The 21,766-nt window shown below is 31.8% G+C and overlaps 1 protein-coding gene across 2 annotated transcripts; it reads left to right on the top strand.

Moving 5' to 3' along the window:
* Positions 1 to 13,822: 13,822 nt before the first annotated feature.
* LOC110922418 (phosphatidylinositol N-acetylglucosaminyltransferase subunit P) lies at positions 13,823 to 20,380 on the top strand. 2 transcript variants are annotated; one of them, XM_022166726.2, is made up of 5 exons: positions 13,823 to 13,912; positions 15,694 to 15,905; positions 16,075 to 16,147; positions 19,827 to 19,945; positions 20,054 to 20,380. In XM_022166726.2, the coding sequence occupies exons 2-5, from the start codon at positions 15,719 to 15,721 to the stop codon at positions 20,176 to 20,178; spliced, it is 504 nt and encodes a 167-aa protein (XP_022022418.1). In that variant the 5' UTR covers positions 13,823 to 13,912; positions 15,694 to 15,718; the 3' UTR covers positions 20,179 to 20,380. The 2 variants fall into 2 exon arrangements, with proteins under 2 accessions (XP_022022418.1, XP_022022419.1); XM_022166727.2 differs by having other exon boundaries at positions 13,900 to 13,991.
* Positions 20,381 to 21,766: the final 1,386 nt, after the last annotated feature.

Genomic DNA, 21,766 nt, shown 5'->3' with positions numbered 1-21,766 from the left:
CCACCCACCTTTAGCCCAAGCCTAACCCTTCACCCAAAAAGTCCTCTTCATATTTACAAAGGTATATAGTTAAAAAGGAGGATGAATGATTGCTTGGCAAGCTTATGGTAGGAGTAAGTTCCATGCCGCTCTCGAGTGATTCACTAAAAATACACCTTCGGCCGAGTGTTGAGTGATTCCCCGTGAGGTATGTGAACTTGTATATAAATGAAATTTTAAAAAGGTATGTTATGCCCTAATAAGTAATTTATTTTATGAAACGTTTTTAATAAATCATGACGAATAGGATTGTAAATAAATAAAAATAAAACCTAAATAAAGAATCTTGAAAATCCCGACACTCTATGACAAGCCCAAAAACCTTCTCTTCTACCCATTCCATTTGGGTGTATAAGCCACATAATAAAGAGTTTTGCTTGAGGACAAGCAAAGATTCAAGTGTGGGGGTATTTGATGTGCACAAAATGCAACATATAAATTACATCAATTGTGGCATAAAACTAACCATTTTTTAGTACTAATGTTGGAAAAAGATTTTCACCATTCATATCTCCACGGTCTATATAGAGGTATGTTGGCTACCTGGTCGGGGGTTAAGGGAACGGTTTGGTAAGAGTCTTGCCATTGTTCAGTGTATAGATCCTGCAAAGGATCTGGGTCAAATTTAGTATGACCTCCTTCAATACCCAAAGGTATTGGATGGTAGGGGTCCAAACTCTTTGACCCCCTCATAAGTTAAACTACTATTAAAACTTTAACCCGGCTACTTAGGATTGTATCCCTGCTGACTCAGACTACTTAGCCGAGGGTAACGTCGCCTTCAAAAGAGGGGCCTACCACATTATGCATTAATAACTTAATTAATTATCTTTCAATAATCCGACCCTTTAGGATTGTATCCTTGCTGACTCAAACTACTGGGTTGAGGGTAACGTCGCCTTCAAAAGAGGGGCCTACTACAATAACTAAGATAATATCTTAAACAAGTGCAAAAATGCAAAAAATAATCAAAGGTTACACTACACACGAGTCGGATCCAAGTGATTCATCTTGTCTATCTGTTTTATTTTTATTTTATTTTTCAGCATTTTAGTTAGTTTTATTTTCTTAATTTAAAAACCTTTTTTTCTAACGTTTTGATTGATTAGACGTTGAGGATAGACCGGTACTAAAAGCTCTTGTGTCCTTGGACGACCTCAGTATCTTACCAACACTATACGTCCATGATGGGTGCACTTGCCCGTATGTGTGTTTAGTGTTAGTAAATATCGTGTTTTATAAATTTAAAACTTGGCTAAAAAGTGTAAAAAGAGCTTAAAATATATACCTAAAACATATACACACTTACGCACATCAACGTGCCTCAGCCACAACCGTCAACATTTGTTTGTTCTTTTTGTAGGAAATTATTGTACAAGAAGACGTGACTCAAGACCCCGTTGAAGCCTACACAACAGACTGAAAACACAACGAACCATACAAGTAGACGCGATTAAAGATCAAGTTGAAGACTTTATCTTTTGAAGATATTGTTTGAATCGATTGTTTTATTAAATATGTTATAGTTCATATTTAATTTTGTTTGAATTTATACACGATTCATGTACTACAATTTCCCAAATGTTTAAAGAGAGTATCTTTATTTTTTATTAGTTTTATTAATAAAATTGTGACCCAGTTTCCTACAGAGGTGTCTTGATTTGCTAAGGTTATGTGTAGTGGGGCGCCATCTCTCCCTATAAAGCCTCATAACGCCCCTGAAAATCATTACGGGGGCATTATGGGGGGTTGAAATCTTCCAAGTACTATGTCCATAACGGCGTGAAGAATTTGCAAATTTTTACTCCTACTCACACACATATATATATACATACATATATATGTATAATTGAAGGGGTTATTAGTTAATTGAGTAATGATTAGGTAGGAGTTTTATGACTATGGGCTCTAGTGATACAACGCCCCATAAAACCCATATATAACGTGACGCCCACAAAGGGGTTTTTTTAACTACACATAGCCTAATATGTTTACTTTTGTGTCATTAATATAATAATCATACTCCTAAATCTACATATATGTTTATTATGTGATTTAAACCCTCAAGCATGCCCTTACACCTTAATATTATAATTTAAATTAAAAATGTGTGAATGATGTAAATTAAATATGTGTGAACGATATAAATAGTTGATAATAGTAAAGATATATAGTAAAGTTATATTAAAAATAAAAGTATAAAAAGCTGTATATTATTTGCCATAAATAATTTTGATAAAGATATGGGCTAGTTTTATTTTATTTTTTAACCGGCTAATTCATATGTCTTTCAATTGTATCTTTAAATCTACACACACCTAGACTTAACCTTTGATTTCAAAGTAGAAGACACATTTTCCATAGATATTTAAATCTACACACCTAGAATTAACCTTTGATTTCAAACTAGAAGACACATTTTCCATACATATTGAATTCTTGAAATCTTTAAGCTGGAACCCATTTGGTGGCTACTCTTACTCTTACTTACTTAGGTTACTAAACATGAGTAAATTTGATTAATTTCATATATACCTTTTTAAATTTGAAAAATTTCATATATACTCAATCGAAACTGAAAATATATATACACTTACAAAGTAGTTAAACTATCATATATAACCAATTTGTTAAAAACAATCTAATAAATGATCATTTTACCTTTATTTTTTAACTTCAAGTTTTCATATATGCTATCTTTTAACTTCATATTTTTATATAACACATTTTTAGCTTAATTTTTTTTTACTCTTTTTTTTATCTTTACCCATAAACAATAATATTCTCAGTATATAATGTTTAAACTAAATAAATTAAGTTAGAAATGAGTAAATATAATATTTAAAGTTAAAGGCCATATATGAGATTTCAAATGTTGGAAAAATAAGGGTAAAATTGTTATCTATTAAATTGTTTATAATGAACTTGAGATATATAATATTTCAACTACTTTGTAAGGGTATATATGATATTTATAATTTTGATGGGCATATACATATATATATATATATATATATATATATATATATATATATATATATATATATATATATATATATAATATTTTGCAAGTTTAGGGGTACATATGAAATTGCCGCTTTATTAAAACCCAATAAAAGTAACACCAATGTTGTATTAATATTAAGTTTATTTTCAAGTATGTGAAAGTAGCTTTTAGATTGTTCAATTTGTCTTAAGACAAGAGATGTTTAATTTTCTATTATGTTTAATCACATAAGTTAAAAACAACTAGAAACCGTTAAGTAACAATATAAAAGGTGTAATCCGTAAATTTTGATGGTTATAATACTTATAAAATGGTACTGTGTAACTAGTATTAAGCCTCCGCATTGCGGAGCGGGGCGTAAAACTATAACCGTGCTACCAGCGAGACGGGGGGGGGGGGGGGGGTTGTCGATGCGGCTAATCCGAAATCATAAAAGAAAATTAAAGATATGGGTTTCAGTAATATCAATACTTAAACTGTAAAAAAAAACTAAATTCATTTAACTGTTGTGGGTGAAATTATAAAAAAACTAAAGATTTGTTACAAAATTCAAAAACACTAAAGTTTACTATGCTTATAAAAAATAAAAACAAAATAAAAAATACACTTAAAAGACAATTTAGATACGATTTATCCAAATAGTAGAAATTAATACTATGAACAATTATTTAAAATTATATATTTTAATTGAATTGGACACACGAGTCAAGATTAATTCATGCTTTCTTTGTATATTGCATTAGCTTAAGACTTAAGAGGTACCTCATCAACAATCTAATTACAAAAATCACCCTTCTAACTTCTAATATGATGGTGAGGAGACTTAAGAGAGTGAGGGGCTAAGAATGTTTTTCCGTGTTTGAGTTCACGTAATGATGCGTTTCACACGATTTTCATACTTCTAAGCGACTGGGCACGCCAACAAGCGAACATAACCCGTTTAACACCCTGGATCCAGTTACCCAAAAGGTCAAAGGATGTTATTATCAAAACAAGGCCTCAAATATAATTATAAAATATTGAGTGTGAATAATAATGTATTTAAGCTCAAAGCAAGCAGGCCACGTTTATCTTATAGGCTCAAATGGTCAACAAAGGTGTGTCATCTCAACATTACATTTGTGGCTAAATTTTGAATTTTGAGTCCTATAAATACACTAGTTTTAGAACCAAGTTCCTTGAAGTTGATATTCGTTCAATTGCATCAACTTTCTATCATCTATGGCTGGCCTTCAATACAATTTCTTCCCTACTGACTTTTTATATCCTCAATCCACATCAATCAGTAGGGACATCACCCTTCCTCAAACTATTCCACTCAACACACAGAAACCCGATGTGTTACTCGAAGATTTGACCATGAGGAAGTCTAGTAATACCGTCACAAAGCAAATCAAGACCCTCAAGCTTTCTGCGGTTAATAAACAAAATTGAGCATGCCGCCGTCTTTGACATATGCATATATGTTGATTGATATATAGATGAATAAGTACTTCTAATAATAAAACTTCTTTATATGTTCTAGTTTTGTTATTTTCGTGTGATATTATGTTGATGTGGTCGTGACAACCTTATGATAATCATTAATAATATCAAACTTGCATCGATGTAAACATGTTTGTATTTGAGATATGTTGTTTTTATGTTCTTTCTTAATGAGTTCACCATAACATTAGACCACATACTATTGCAAATCAAAGCATACGTTCCATAAAAACAGAAAAGCAACAGTAAAAAAAGATTTGCAATAGTGTATAGCTATAGTGAAGATACGTGTCAAACTTACCAACTATTATAATATCCTTTTTTTAAGAATACAAGACAAAACATCAAATACAAAGGAGTTTAACGTACAAAACGTACGAACTGAAGGTTTTGCTGAAAAACGCGGTGGTATTTTCGTAATTATTGGTAAATATCAAAATTACTCTATAAATGATCTTGTAGAGTAATTTTGATCCTTGTAGAGTAATTTTGTAAAATTTTCTTATAGAGTAATTTAATCTTGTAGGGTAATTATCAAAATTACTCTACAAGTGTATCAAAATTACTTTCCATGAATCAAAATTACTCTACAAATGATCATGTATCATTTTGGATCTTGTAGAGTAATTTTGTAAATTTTTTTTAGCATTTAGTTATAGGATTTAGCTTTATGGTTTAGTTTTTGGCATCTAGGGGGGGTTAGGTTTTTTTATTGGTTTTTTTGGTTAGGTATAGTTTTTTTTTTTTTAATCAAAATTAGTCTACAAGATCAAAATTACTCTACAGGATCATTTGTAGAGTAATTTTGATAATTACCCTACGAGTAAATAATTACGAAAATGCCACCGCGTTTTTTTGTCTCTTTCATGCTATTTGTACGTTTAGTACGTTAAAGTTATTTCTACCGGAACTTTACTCTACAAATATAACAAAAATCACAACCCAATGGATCTTTATCTGGATTCAACATCTCCAAATACTCTTGTTTTAATAAATCAAAACAAAATAATTGTAACCATTTTAGAAGACAGTAACACATATTACACGAATCATTAACGTTGTTCAACGAATAAACTAATATATAATCAAGTAAAGGAATTTTTCGAACATCCGGGTGGTGACTTAACTTTTGTCAGATCTATTGTCCATAACTTTTGTGCTCATTTTTGTGGAGAGTGTAATGTAGTGTTTCACAACATAAAACAACACGTTATAACTTATATTATAGAGTAAATTGTCAAAATCGTTCATGAGGTTTGTGCATGTTTGTCATTTTCATCTAAAACAACATTTCTGTACCATATAGTCCTTCACTTTTGAGATTTTTTGCTATTTTCATCCAAACGTCTGACTTTTTTTTGCCAAAATCTTCCCTGAGATTTGTGATTTTTTGTCATTTTCATCCAAATGTTTGATAGAAAAAATAAAGCAAATTAGACGTTTGGATGAAAATGACAAAAAACTCAAAAGTGAAGAACTATATTGTATAAAATAGTTGTTTTAAATAAAAATGACAAACATGCTCAAAACTCAGGAACGATTTTGACAATTTAATCTATATTAAATTATGCACATTTTAAAAGCCACATGTATAAAACACACAAAATGTGACTACAAATCCGAGCTCCCCATTTAAGTATTGTTTTCTTTAAAAGAAGTCTATATAAATAAGGCATAACAATTTTTGTGGACAAAAATTCTTGATTTGTACCCCAATGTGAGCCACAAACTATATTTACTATTGTAAAAAAAAAAGGCCATGATGTGTGCTAATAATATATCCACGCAAGGAAACCATGCGCACACGATTTACTGGCAATTATTATTATAACTAGATTAGAACCCCGTGTATTACACGGGTTGAATAAATATAATTTTATATATTAAATAATAAAAAGTTATATCTTTATGAAACTCGTATATTGTACGGGTTAAATAAATGTAATTTTATATATCAAGTAATAGAAAAAGTTATATCTTTAAAAATCATGCGTATTACACATTAACACAGATTAAATAAATGTAATTCTGTATATTAAATACTAAAAACGCCGTATCTTTAAAAAACCCGTGTATAATCGGGTTGAATAAATCTACCAAATGATAAAAAAATTTAAATCCTTAAAAACCCCTTATATTACACATGTTGAATAGATCTAAAAAAAGAGTTATACCTTTAAAAACCATGTGTATTACACAAATTAAATAAATGTAATTTTGTATAGTAAATACTAAAAACGTCGTATCTTTAAAAAACTCGTGTATAGTCGGGTTGAAAAATCTACCAAATAATAAAAAAAAGTGTATTACACGTGTTGAATAAATCTAATTTTACATAGCAGATAGTCGTTTTTTAAAAAAAACTCTTGTATAATCGGGTTGAAAAATCTACAAAATAATAAAAAAATATATTTTTAAAAACCCTCGTATATTACACGTGTTGAATAAATCTAATTTTACATAGCAGATGATAAAAAGTTATATATCTTTAAAAACTTCGTGTAAATACACGGGTTATATACATGTAACTTTGTATAGTAAATAATAAAAAAGTTAAATTTTTAAAAACCTCGCGTTTTACACGAGTTGAATAAATATAATTTTGTATACCGAATAATAAAAAAAGTTATATTTTTAATAAATTAGGATAACATTTAATATTAATTTATTATTTACATATTTAATATAAGATAAGTAGGAAAGAGAGGTATTTGTTTTAAAAATATATTAAATTAACAATTTTGATTTGAGGATAATATTTATTAAAGTATGATAAAATTTAATATTAATTTATTATTTATTTATTTAGTTAATATAAGATAAGTATAGATTTGAAAATACCTTCAATGAATGATACGTGTCCAATAGTTGCTTTCTTTTATTATAGAAGATAGAAGATAGATGAGTTACTAATTTATAGTATTGAGTATAATATAATGATCAATGAACTATGTAATAAAAATTATTATGTTTTTATATTATATAAGCAAATTTAAACACTATATATTATATTTGTTCTTTTTTTACAACCTAATTATTTAAATTATTGGTTATTAAACTATTTAGATTTATATTAAATAAGCAAACTGAAAAGAATTTTCAGTTATAGGTATTTGATTTTAATACTTTAAAAGGCGTCGCAATTAAATATCGTTCTTATGGATTTTGTTTATTCAGTAGTTTGTCCTGTTGTTAAAGTTAATTGGCTCCCTCATTATCTAATTGGTCAACTTGAATACTTTGTTATTCTTGCAAAATTATTATAATTATTATCTATAATTATGAAGAGATTAAATTAAATAATAATTATCCATAAGATATTAAGCTAAATAATATATCGTAGGAGGGTTATTTATAATTAATAAAAAGAGATTAAACTTAAATAATAATTATTCATAAGACATGGTCTAATATGATGACAAGTGTCCCAAAGTTGGTTTCTTTTATTATATAGTATAGATTATATTAATAACCGAAGAGGTTTGTACTAGTTATTCCGTATATAAATTAGCAATTTATTTGTGTATCATGACTTGTAACTTATGTTTGAAGACTTTTTTAAAAAAAACTTGATTTTTCACTTTTAACCTTAAAGTTTTTTCTCTTACATTTTAACCTATTTAAAATTTTTACTTTTAACTCAAACTTTTTCATCTTTTGTAATTTAATACAACACTTTATTGTTTATAACTTTGGTCTCCCATACTTTTTATCTTTCGCAAGTTTTTCGTTTTACGTTTCGCTCTAAATTTTGCGAGTTAACATGTCGTAACGTGCATGTGAGGATCAACGTTTTTGCTCTATTTTTTCATATCTGATATTTAACACAACACTTTATTATTTACAACTTTGGTCCTCGATACTTTTTATCTTTCGCAAGTTTTTCGTTTTACGTTTCGCTCTTAATTTTGCGAGTTAACATGTCGTAGCGTGCATGTGAGGTTCAACGTTTTTGCTCTATTTTTTCATATTTGACCTTTAACACAACACTTTATTATTTACAACTTTGGTCCCCCATACTTTTTATCTTTCGCAAGTTTTTCGTTTTACGTTTCGCTCTAAATTTTGCGAGTTAACATGTTGTTGCGTGCATGTGAGGTTCAGCGTTTTTGCTCTATTTTTTCATATTTGACAGACCCGTCGGCCGTCACAACGCGTCCATTTTTTTCCTTTTGAAAACTTCCCTGCAACTGGCGGGTCCTAGATCGACTAAGTTATTATTTTGTACGTTTTACGTTTCTGGTTAATTTCTTCGCATTAAGACACTGTAACGGGTAGTGTGAGCAGAAAACCGAAATAAACGAACTGTAACCGAAATAACCAACAAAACTGAACCGAAAAAACCGAACCGAAACAAAAACCGACGGTTCGGTTTTCGGATTTTTAATAACCGAAAATTTCGGTTCGGTTTTCGGATAACCATTTTCAATAACCGAAAAAACCGAACCGAACCGATAAGTTACCACAATGCATATATTTTTATATTTAAGTTTAAGTGTTTAACCCAATGCTAGTAGATATTATTAATTTTATTCTTGAATGTTAAGTCTTTATAAAAGCTAACTGCCATTTTCGTCCCTGTGGTTTGGTCACTTTGGCCATTTCAGTCCATTTTTCAAAAATGCGCCATTTTCCTCCCCGACGTTCTGGAAAAGGTGCCATTTCAGTCCAAAAATCATAACCCAGTTAAGTCGGTTTGTAAATGAGGACTGATTGTGTAAATTTGTAACATAAAAGACTGATTGCGTAAATTTGTAACACTACCACCACTAGCCCTGCCACCACCACCACTCCGCTGCCACCACCACCACCACCGCCACCACAGCCCTGCCACCACCACCACTCCGCTGCCACCACCACCACCGCCACCGCCACCGCCACCACAGCCCTGCCACCACCACCAGTCCGCTGCCACCACCACCACTGCCATCACCACCACCACACACTCTCTCTCTACTCTCTCTCTCTCTATGCTCTGCAATCACCACCACCATCACCTTTACCTCTCTACTCCGGTGACCGGAGTAAATCCGGCCATCTTTCCGACACCCCACACCCCCACGTGTTAATCTTCTGTTTCTGTCGATCTGGGTCGAATTGAACGGACATCTAAAGTTCCTTAGATCCCCACAAACATTTTACACCCCTCACAATGCTCAAAAACATCGATTTTAGCCGGAACCGAACCTGCAACTTCGCCAGAATCTTCACAATGGCCGGAATCAGTCAACACGTCGTTCCAGCCGTTAACGGTTCGTTTTTCTTGTTCCGGTTCATTCGTTTATACTTGTACAATGTTTGCACCAGGTTAATTGGAATATAACCTGATTTTGGTCGTTAATTTGAGCTGTTGACTTTCCTGTTTGACCTTCTGTTGACCGCTTTGGGGGAGATGACACTGTTGACATCTGTGAGAGTGGTGGTGGCAGGGCTGTGGTGGTGCGGTGATGAACGATGAACGAGAATGTGATGGAAACAACAGTAACAGCAGCAACAACAATCATCAACAAAATTGGTGGTGGCGGTGGCAGCGGAGTGGTGGTGGTGGCGGTGGTGGTGGCAGCGGAGTGGTGGTGGTGGCAGTGGCAGCGGAGTGGTGGTGGTGGTGGCGGTGGTGGTGGTGGTGGTGGCAGCGGAGTGGTGGTGGTGGCAGGGCTAGTGGTGGTGGTGTTACAAATTTACACAATCAGTCCTTATTTACTAACCGACTTAACTGGGTTATGATTTTTGGACTGAAATGGCACCTTTCCAGAACGTCGGGGAGGAAAATGGCGCATTTTTTAAAAATGGACTGAAATGGCCAAAGTGACCAAACCACAGGGACGAAAATGGCAGTTAACTCGTCTTTATAATAAAAACATTATATGTTTAGTAAACTACCATTTTGGTCCCTGAAGTTTGGTCACTTTTGCCAGTTTAGTCCAAAACTCAAGCCTTTTGCATCTAAGTCCCTGTGGTTTCAGTTTTGTTGCCATTTTGGTCCAAAAGTGAAATCAGGTCATATTTGTCTTATAAATTCCTACTATTTGTCCTTTTCATCAGGGGCAAAATAGTCATTTTAAGCATTAATATGTGTGTGTATATATATATATATATATATATATATATATATATATATATATATATATAGGGTAGGGATATGGTAAAAAGTGTCTAAAATGTAAGAAGGGTAAGAAGTGTTTTAAACCATTAGATATTTGATCTAATGGTTGAGATCAATAGGGTATAAAATGTAAATTGTGTTTTAATTAGAAGGACCTTATGTAAAAATTGAAGGGCAATAGTGATTTTTCAACGTTTCAAATATGGTAACCGTTTCAAAACCCCCATCAACTTCCTAAAGATCAGCGAATTATATGGTAACCGTCATCAATCTCCAAAAAATCAACGAATTTCTTCATACTTTATCATAAATAGATCTATAATCAGATTCATGGCGTGGTGTTTTAAAACAACTGGATAAATTGACTATGATTCAGGTCATGGTGTTTTATCTGGAGATATTGTTCATGTCGCGGTGTTTTAAATGCTTATGATTCAAGTCATGGTGTTTTATCTGGAGACATTGTTCATGGCGTAGTGTTTTATCAATAGAAAACATTCCCAGATTTTAAAACACCATGACTATGATTCAAGTCATGGTGTTTTATCTGGAGACATTGTTCATGGCGTGGTGTTTTAAAACATCTATGATTCAAGTCATGGTGTTTTATCAGGAGACATTGTTCATGGCGTGGTGTTTTATCAATACAAAAACATTCCCAGATTTTAAAACACCATGACTATGATTCAAGTCATGGTGTTTTATCTGTAGACATTGTTCATGGTGTGGTGTTTTAAACATCTATGATTCAAGTCATGGTATTTTATATGGAGACATTGTATAATCAGATTCATGGCGTGGTGTTTTAAAATAACTGGATAAATTGACTATGATTCAAGTCATGGTGTTTTATCTAGAATCCAGAAAACATTGTATTGTGATTACATCCATGGTGTTTTAACATCTGGACAATCAATACAAAACATTCCCAGATTTTAAAACACCATGACTATGATTCAAGTCACGATCAGAAATGAGGATGACGAAGATGAAAGACGATGACAGTGAATGATTTGTGGAGACGAAAGAAATTGGTGACGGTGGTCGGAGATGCAGGTGTTCAAATCGGAGAAGATGACGTGAACTGTGATGATGATGACGGAAGGTTAACAAGATGGTCGGAGAAGATGATCTGAATCGGAGATGGATATGAAACGATCAATCCCTAAAAATTCTCATGGCCAGTTTTTTTTTTTCAGTTATATTGTAAATCAATTAAATGACAAAAATGTACAATTACTAATCTACCCTTTTGAATTAATTAAGAGGAAGGACACTTGTCATTCCAAGATTATTTCTTACACTTCTTACAAAAGATGGACTTTTTACAGGATCCTCTACCTATATATATATATATATATATATATAATAAAAAACCCTTAAAACTCTACACTCCCTCTCTCTAAACACCCCTCTGTCTTTCTCTTATCTCTCTCTAACACCACCGCCACCTCCTCCCCCTTCTTACCACCGTCACCACTACCTTCTCACCACAGCCGCCACCACCACCTCATCTTCTTCCCTTCTCTCTCCCTCTCTTTCTCAAATCCACCACCACCTGCAACTTAAACCCATCACTGAACATTCCAAAGATCTGAATATACATAAACAAATTCTCGAAGTTCTGCAACTTAAAGGTTTTATAAAACAGGGAGAAATCAGAGAAGAGATGCGACAAAGAGACAGAGTAGTCTTCGGCGGCAGAGACGGTGGTTAGACCGTCAGAATGGGTGAGAACCCAGTGTCGTGTACAGCCATTTATGTTTGTTTCTTCTTTCTCTGCCACCTAAACCACAATCCAGATCCCCAAGTCGCAAATGTTGAGGAATCGTCGTCGGCAACTTTACCCTCCGAGGCCGCCCACCAGCCACCGCACAACCACCACCAAACGTCATCCCGAAAGCACCAGCCATCGTGAACCACTCTGATTTGTAGAGAACTCAAGATTCATGCCTAGGGTTTGATTGTAAGAAATTCTGATACGATTTATATAATTTTCGTATGATTCAGTGTTATTGTTGATGGAATTGACAACTGTAGTTTCAGTTTCTTTTAACATTATGTCTGATTTGATGATATTTGAGTACTAGGGTTTCATTATAATAAACTCCCCATCTGATTCATAGAATTTGGTATAGTTTTATTGGCAAAGTTGATGAATTGCATTGATTTGGGGTGGTGTTGGCGTTGGCGTTGGAGGTTGGGATGGTGGGATGAAGGTGACGGTGGGGGTCGTGGTGGTGGAGGTGGAGGTTGTGGTGGTTGAAGGTGACAGTGGAGGTGGTGGTTGTGGGTTGACAATGAAGGAGATGGAGAGGAAATTATATTTTATTTTATTGGTTTTTAATTAACATATGTTTTTAATTAAAATGACCATTTTACCCCCAAGGAAAAGGACAAAATAGCAGGATTTTATAAGACAAATATGACCTGATTTCTTTTTTGGACCAAAATGGCAATAAAACTAAAACCACAGGGACCCAGATTCAAAAGGTTTGAGTTTTGGACTAAAGTGGCAAAAGTGATCAAACCTCAGGGACCAAAATGGCAGTTTACTCAAAAAAATATATTATAGGTATAAGATATATTTTTTTTAATAAATAAAAAACGAATTATACCTAAAACCGAATTCTTCGAAATTGAAAGCCAAGCTTTCCTCAACACAACTCTTCGTCATTCGTCCACGGATATACGTGATGATACTCTTTTGCTTTTTCCTTCTCGACCTCAATTTTCTTTTTATGGTTTCGTTTTTTTTTTTGTGTAGATGATTCAGGTGGTGTAGGTTGAGTTTCCTATACGAATTCGGTTGTAGGGAGCGTTGGGGATAGAAGCGTGAGCGGTTGTTGTTAAGCTTGCATTTGATGTGGAAACATAAATGTAGGTTCGCAAGTAGATAGCCGTACGCCATTATGCTCGGATCGAAGTTGCAGACCAGTTGAGACCTTGAGGCGAAGTGGTGGTCGGTACTTCGCCCACACCATAGGGGTTGTTCGGATCGAAGTTGTGGGTGTGTAGATGCATTATTTTTTATAAAAATGTTGAGTGGTTTTATAAAAATGAAGGATGAAAGGGAGTTGGGTAGAAGAAAGCAAGGTGAAAAATGTTGAAAAGTTGTGTGTGTTTTTTTTATTTTTATTTTTTATATATAGGTGGGTTAAATTATTTTTTTTAATTGAAAAATCTGATTTTTTTTTACCTTCATTATCGTTCTCTGCACTCATCACTATCTAAGGATCAAATTATCATCGCCTTCTTCCTCTTCGATCAAATAACGGGTATCAATCTTTCTCCTCATCTCTCTACGCTCGATTTTTATCATTTCATCCATCGTTTTTTGTTTGTTTGTTCAATTAGGTATAATTGCATAATTTCAATTTGGTCAATTTCGCATAGCTACCAATCCACCTTTTTTTTTTTGCTGCAATATGCATATGTTCTTGCTATTAATCTCCCCGCTTAGGTTAAAACTGATCTAACTTTCCATAAATCTGTAATTATTATCTATTTTAATAACTTTTGGATCCTAGGTTTTTGTTTCTTCATTAGAGTAATAACGATATATTATATCCTTACAATGAATTTAAAATGTGGAATTCAGATCTAAAAATTACACCGCTACCACATTGAAACCGAAACTGGTATTGTTCGGTATACACTTGTTTTAAAAAAGCGTGAAGCGCACAAAAGCAACGAGGTCTAAAACCGAGGCGCAAAGCGCAACATCGGCGGGTTTTTCGTACGCGAGGCGCTAGGCGATTATATATAGTTTTTTATATATTCTATAGGTTTCTAGGGTCATTTACCCAATATTTATACACAAATAAGCTTTATACATGTTTTAATATTGAAAATACATACATGTACAGCCTGAAAAGCATGATGTACAGCAATCCGCTGCACAAAAATGTGGCATATACATGAGGCCCTCGCCTCAGAGGGGGTTTTCACCAAAAAAGTGCGCCTCAGCCTACATAAGGCGCTGGGACTCGCGACTCAGTGCGCCTCGCGCCTAGGCGCGCCTAAAGCGCACTTGATTAAACCAAGGGTATACAGAGGAACAAACCAACAAAACCCTCATCTGTTTAGGGTTTGACCCCGATTTAATGCACACGCATAAAAATAGTTATCAAGATTGTATTTTTTGTGTATGCATATTCACAAAGTTACAATACTTTGTAATACACCTTGGTGAAGCTGGATTTGAGTTACTTAAAATTAATCTTGATTCATATTGTGAACTACTTAATAACTGAATTGAGTCGAGCTAGATAGCTCGAGTAAGAAAATGGTCTTATTCCTTTTCCCTTTTTTGATTTAAATTTTAGGTATATTTTTATTTTATGATTTATGACAATCAAAAGTTTGAAGCTAAGTTTTTAAAGTTTACTTAATTATGTTAATGAATACAAAAAAGCGTGTCGTCCTTGTTGTTTTTGATGACCAAGAGAACCTGTTACAGGTAAATCATCCTACCCACCGATATCCTGCTAAGTGCTAACCGTTGGGGTATTGGTGGGTCGGGTGATTATTTGATTTATCTTTACTTTTCTTATTGTTTCTGTGTGTAGTTTTATGCCCATTTCCTAATTTTAGAAGCTTTCTGCGTTCGAAATGTCTTTGCCCCAATTGCGTGGTTGATGTTTGTTATTTACTAGGTTAAGAACACGTGTAAAAGAAATATTAAATAGTTGGTAATAAAGATTTAGTAATTATTAACGATATTTTGAGATACGAGATGAATAAAATTACATATAAGTACTTTAAGTAATAAAAAGTAATATTGAAAATGAAAGAGATAGTAAAAGTTAACCTTTATAAATCAAGATATAGAATACGAAGGGATGAAATAAGAGAAGCGCGAAAAAGAATCTTGCGCTCACATAATTGTGACACGTGACACAACCAGTTACTTATTTATTACGGATAGATTACCTGTATGCTTAAACTTTTGATATCCCTTTCAATGCATGCTTCACATTTTAGTTCAGGTGAAGTAAGATTATAAAGTTGTTGATAATATTTCATCTAAAGTTTCATTGCATTTTTGTGACACTAGCTTTGAGTGCTGAATACGAAAGTCGATGGAAGATCAAATGTCTTTTAACAGCCCTCGAAGGACGCTAAGCTATTCTAGAAACAGGGGAGCAACTTTCTCTGTTTTTGAAGCAGATAACAAAGCTTCAAGTGTCGGTGTGTCTGGAGAGCATGGTCCTAACCCTTCTGAAGTTTATGGGTTCGTAGGAGCCATTTCAACCGTTGTTGCCACTGGTATTCTTCGTCTCTTACACTTGTTATTTTTTTATTGTTTATTTTGTTATCAAGTTCAAGAGTATGCATTACCCAATTAGTTTGCTGCAAAACTTTGTTGTTAAATTCATATATGTATGTATGTGTGTATGAAGGATCCTAGTATTATTTTTCTTTGTGATATTGACAGTTATTTTCATGGTATGGGCGTACGTTCCTGATCCGTGGTTACATTCTATTGGGATCTTCTACTATCCTAGCAAGTACATTCAATTCTCTTTACCTCTTACATTAATAAGCTTTAGATTCTAAGCATTGTCACAACAGGTCAATGTGTAAAATCAAGATATTAGCATAAAATGAATCGGGTCAAACCGGTCAAAAGCCGCCAAGTGTATTATTAATAAATGAAACCTCGTAAAACCAGTTATTAGTTATTTTTATTGAATATATGTGCATATATAGGGTTAGGGTAAAATGAAAACTCATATGAGTTTTGAGAAGTTAGAGAACTAGGCCGAAACGAAGGTTTTTTCAAATTTGTTTTACCAAAATTTTTTAAAAAATCAACTTTTCAAAAAAATAAATAAATAAAAGTTCTTGTTCACCATCGTAAAAAACACTTACAGTGGGTGGAAATGCTCAACAGCTTTTTACTCTGCTGTAAACAAGCTGAGAACACTGATCGGATTTTTTTTTTACAACTGTGTTTGTAACATTTTCATCTACGTGTGCAAAAAATGGTAGCAAAACTCGCACGAATAGTCAGAGTTCTCTAAGTTCTCACAACTTGGGGGTGGGGGGTCTCTTGTCCGAAGCCTATAATATATATATATATATGTATTCCCCTATATAGGGTTGGGCTATATAGAAAACCCTAAATATTTAAGAAACCCGGAAAACTCAAAGTTCCCGACTTTTTTTTTTTTGAAAAAAATAACACATGTAATATACATGTTTTTAAGAGTTTTGGGCCAAAAAAATCAAAAAAGCGCCGAAGGGTTTTTTTTAAAAAAAAAAAACAAATTTCAGCAACTTTCAGCATTTTTGTCTAACACATGTTAGGCAACCGGACATTGCTGAAATTTGTTTATTTTTTTTTTAAAAAATCCCTTCGGCGCTTTTTTGTTTTTTTTTGGCCCAAAACACTTTAAAACATGTATATTACATGTGTTATTTTTTTCAAAAAAAAAAAAAAATGTCGGGAGGTTGGGTAAAAATGGGGGGAGATTTGAGTTTCCAGAGTTTCCTAAGAATTTAAGGGTTTTTTGTCTAGCATTCATATATATATATATATACTAGGTTATAGACCCGCGTATTACACGAGTTTATACAATATAAACAATATAATTATATAATCTTTAAAAATAACTTTATATATTTAATGAAAATTTATATAAACGAATTTTCATTACCATATGACAGTTCACACAACTAACTTAAATTTATCATAAAAACTGACATATGTTAATTAGCAACACAACACTGAAATACCATGATAGCCCGTGTATTACATAGGCTGAATACTGAAAAACATGTACTACATATATATATATATATATATATATATATATATATATATATATATATATATATATATATATATCATATGAATGAAGTTACAAATTACGTTACATATAATAGTGTATAAAAATAATATTAATTTTTATTATAGTGTATCTTTTAAATATAACTTTTATTTAAAATAAATCTCTTATGTCTCAATTTTATTTATAAAATTCATTATTTAAGTTGTTCTTTTTCTCTTTACCGGTAAAAAACCAAATTTATTGGTATAACATAAATTAGAATTGTTATTCTTACTAATAATTGTTATACGGATTTAATTAATAATTATTTATTGTAAAATTATGATATACATTAAACATTTATATATGATGAATAAACTTTTTTCATTATTACAGGTTAACTTACTATCTTCACAAATGGGTAAAAAAGATAATTAATAATATTAAAAGATGATTAAGTTACTTTTTTATACTTTATAAAATATTCCTTTATTCAGGGTTACAAAGGGATTTGGGCGGGGAAAAATTGATGTGATTATATATATATATATATATATACGGTGTGTCTGTAACCATGTAGGTGTGTATGAGCCAATGTGGGTCTTGCCCGCTTGGTATAGAAACATATGCTTCTTAGAGAAGAGGTCTGAGATTCAAACATGAGCAAAATGAGTATTTTAATATAATTACTACGAAACGGAGTAGAAGTATCATTTGCCATTAACAAAGGTACCCCAAAACATTATAAAGAATGTTAATGTTTTATAGTACCATTTTTGCATATTTTGTGTAAAATAGAGTAGGAGTATCATTTACCCGTTAAAAAAAGTTGGAAATATATTGTGTATTTTTTAACTCTATTAAACTGAAAACATATTTATTTATCACAAATCGGTGTGGCTAAAAAACTTTAATATTCTCTCATCTATAAATTGAAAGGTCTCACATCTCTATAACTTCAAAACATTAAATTCTCTCTGTCTATAATTTTAAAACAGATTTCAATAAATTTTAGTCTCTTTGCAAGACGTCCTCCCGATTAGTTGCTCTTTTTAGCTTTTATTCATACGTTAGATAAACTCATATATCGATTTTATATATTCATAAGCTTTTTTTGTAATTTAAACTATTTTATTTTAAGAAGTATTAAAATAATAGGCTTTAACTATAGATCATTTATGTATTTGTTTAATCATAAATTAGAATTAGATATTATATTTTATATATATTATATATATTAAAGAATTAAATGATTTTATAAAATAAAAGAATGCCATGTGGCATTTATTGGATTTTATAAAACAAGAGAATGCCAAGTGGCATTTATTGGATTCTTTTATTAGTATTAGATGTGTATATATATATATATATGTATATATATATATATGTATGTTGTTATCAGAGACAATGACCTGACATGAACATTAACCCTAAACCTTAAACCCTAACATCTATGTTCCTTTTTAAGGTACTGGGCTTTGGCACTTCCAACTTACGCGATGGTAACGATTGTAACCATGTAGGTGTGTATGAGCCAATGTGGGTCTTGCCCGCTTGGTATAGAAACATATGCTTCTTAGAGAGGAGGTCTGAGATTCAAACATGAGCAAAATGAGTATTTTAATATAATTACTACGAAACGGAGTAGAAGTATCATTTGCCATTAACAAAGGTACCCCAAAACATTATAAAGAATGTTAATGTTTTATAGTACCATTTTTGCATATTTTGTGTAAAATAGAGTAGGAGTATCATTTACCCGTTAAAAAAAGTTGGAAATATATTGTGTATTTTTTAACTCTATTAAACTGAAAACATATTTATTTATCACAAATCGGTGTGGCTAAAAAACTTTAATATTCTCTCATCTATAAATTGAAAGGTCTCACATCTCTATAACTTCAAAACATTAAATTCTCTCTGTCTATAATTTTAAAACAGATTTCAATAAATTTTAGTCTCTTTGCAAGACGTCCTCCCGATTAGTTGCTCTTTTTAGCTTTTATTCATACGTTAGATAAACTCATATATCGATTTTATATATTCATAAGCTTTTTTTGTAATTTAAACTATTTTATTTTAAGAAGTATTAAAATAATAGGCTTTAACTATAGATCATTTATGTATTTGTTTAATCATAAATTAGAATTAGATATTATATTTTATATATATTATATATATTAAAGAACTAAATGATTTTATAAAATAAAAGAATGCCATGTGGCATTTATTGGATTTTATAAAACAAGAGAATGCCAAGTGGCATTTATTGGATTCTTTTATTAGTATTAGATGTGTATATATATATATATATATGTATATATATATATATGTATGTTGTTATCAGAGACAATGACCTGACATGAACATTAACCCTAAACCTTAAACCCTAACATCTATGTTCCTTTTTAAGGTACTGGGCTTTGGCACTTCCAACTTACGCGATGGTGACGATTGTAACCATGTTCTTATTCTACATTGGTCTCAACTTTATGTCAACTCCACCTCCAACATCTTTAAACTCTATATATGGTGAGTTGGTTTTTCTAAAATACTAATGTTTCGAGCTTATTTTACATGTTTTCATGGACCCACTTGATTTTTGTTGGAGATCTAGTTTTTAATTAATATTTTATACAGACGAAAACAGCAAAGATCCAGTGTGCTTTGATCCTGCGTTAGTGGAAGATGATCGACCCATCGAACCTTATTCTGATATCGGAATTGACCAGATCAATGAACTCATGTTTAAAGAATGGAAATAGTAGTTACCGGTCAAATATATGATTGTTGTTGGATGTATTTAGATGCGTTCGTGGCATATTTTCTAGCATATGATCATCATGTGATGCTAATTAGGTTTTAGAAATTTTGTAGATTGATCTTGTTATAGTTTTTGGATTATCCTGCACAGTGTGTTCATATTATTCTTGATTGGAAAACTAATATTTTCTGTTTATAGAGTTATGGATTGTAACTAAATAGTCCGAATAACTATAAGCTTATCTTATATTATGATGTCATTATTCATGTCAAAATCTAGCGTCGGAACTTGAGCTGGAGGTTTTACGTCAAATCTTGTCTTCCTGGGACCAATAGCTGGCTGTAGACATCATGAAACAACCCGTTCGAAGGTCAATGAGACTGAAGACTTTACGCACACTTTGACAGTCAGGTCAGTCATCTTTTACATGGAAGCGCTGATACAAACCTTAGTGGGCTTGAAACAGGGTAACGTCTAGTCGTTTACCATTAACCGAACTTGTATATAGAGTGGAGATGTGTAGAATTTTAGCGCACAACTATAAACTAATGTTGGTCACATGTTGTAATAACAACCGATCATGTTTCATCAAGGTGGCAAAACATACGACATGGCATAACGAGTCGTGTAGGTTTGGTATGTGTTACCGCACGTTTGATTTTTCATTTTTGGGTTGTTGGTGGCGAATGATGTTGGTGATGGTTGTGAACGGTGGCTAGTGGTGGTTGAGTTGGTGATTGCAGCGGCTACTGGTGGTGTGGTGGTGGTTGTAGCGGTGGAGTGGTGGTGGTAGGTTGCAATGGGGATGTTGGTGGTGGCAGAAAAGTCATTTATGACTTTGAAAATGCACGTACATATATCATCTTAAATCACTTTTCTGTGTTTAAATTAATCTGAATACATGATTAAAATCTAAATACTAATAAAAGACTCCATTAAATGCCACGTGTCACTTTCTCCTTCACCATCATAATTTACATTTATTTTATTTAAAAATATATTTTGATCCTTATCCTAATTATTATTATTATTATTATTATTATTATTATTATTATTATTATTATTATTATTATTATTATTATTATTATTATAAACTATTAAAAAAAGCTTGTCTTGACCCATTTTTGGGTCGGTGGGCCTGGACACGTATCAACAACCAAATGGTTGTTAATTTATTTATTTTTTCTTTATAACAATTTATTTCATCTACACTATAATTATTTTTTAACAAGTTACAAAACTTTTAGAAAGATATAAAAACACACTTTTGTTTTAATTAATTTTAATATTATTTATATCATTTTTACTCTAAAAACTTATCAAACATCATAATACTAGAAAATAAATATCATAACAAATATATTATATAATAATTAAAATATTATTATAATTTTAACTTATCATATACCAGCTCCGCAGAAATCTTATAAACAAAAAAAAAAAAAAACAATTGGATTTATCAGACGGAAAATTTAAATACTAATATAATTTATGAAACAATTGATATATCCATAACAATACACATATTCAACCGTGTGATAAGATAATAATATTATTGCATTTATTAATCGTAAATCACATTTTTATAA

Source organism: Helianthus annuus, chromosome 13 (genome assembly GCF_002127325.2).
Source record: "Helianthus annuus cultivar XRQ/B chromosome 13, HanXRQr2.0-SUNRISE, whole genome shotgun sequence".
Lineage (NCBI taxonomy): Eukaryota > Viridiplantae > Streptophyta > Magnoliopsida > Asterales > Asteraceae > Helianthus > Helianthus annuus.
Note: the sequence above shows the minus strand (reverse complement) of the source record. Positions and strands in the feature narration are given on the sequence as shown.

Bases quoted from the DNA above. Each gene is read 5' to 3' on its own strand.
- LOC110922418 (XM_022166726.2), top strand. From the start codon at position 15,719: ATGGAAGATCAAATGTCTTTTAACAGCCCTCGAAGGACGCTAAGCTAT. The intron at 15,906-16,074 runs GTATTCTTCGTC...TGATATTGACAG, and splicing joins TTCAACCGTTGTTGCCACTG to TTATTTTCATGGTATGGGCG. The intron at 16,148-19,826 runs GTACATTCAATT...TTCCTTTTTAAG, and splicing joins ATCTTCTACTATCCTAGCAA to GTACTGGGCTTTGGCACTTC.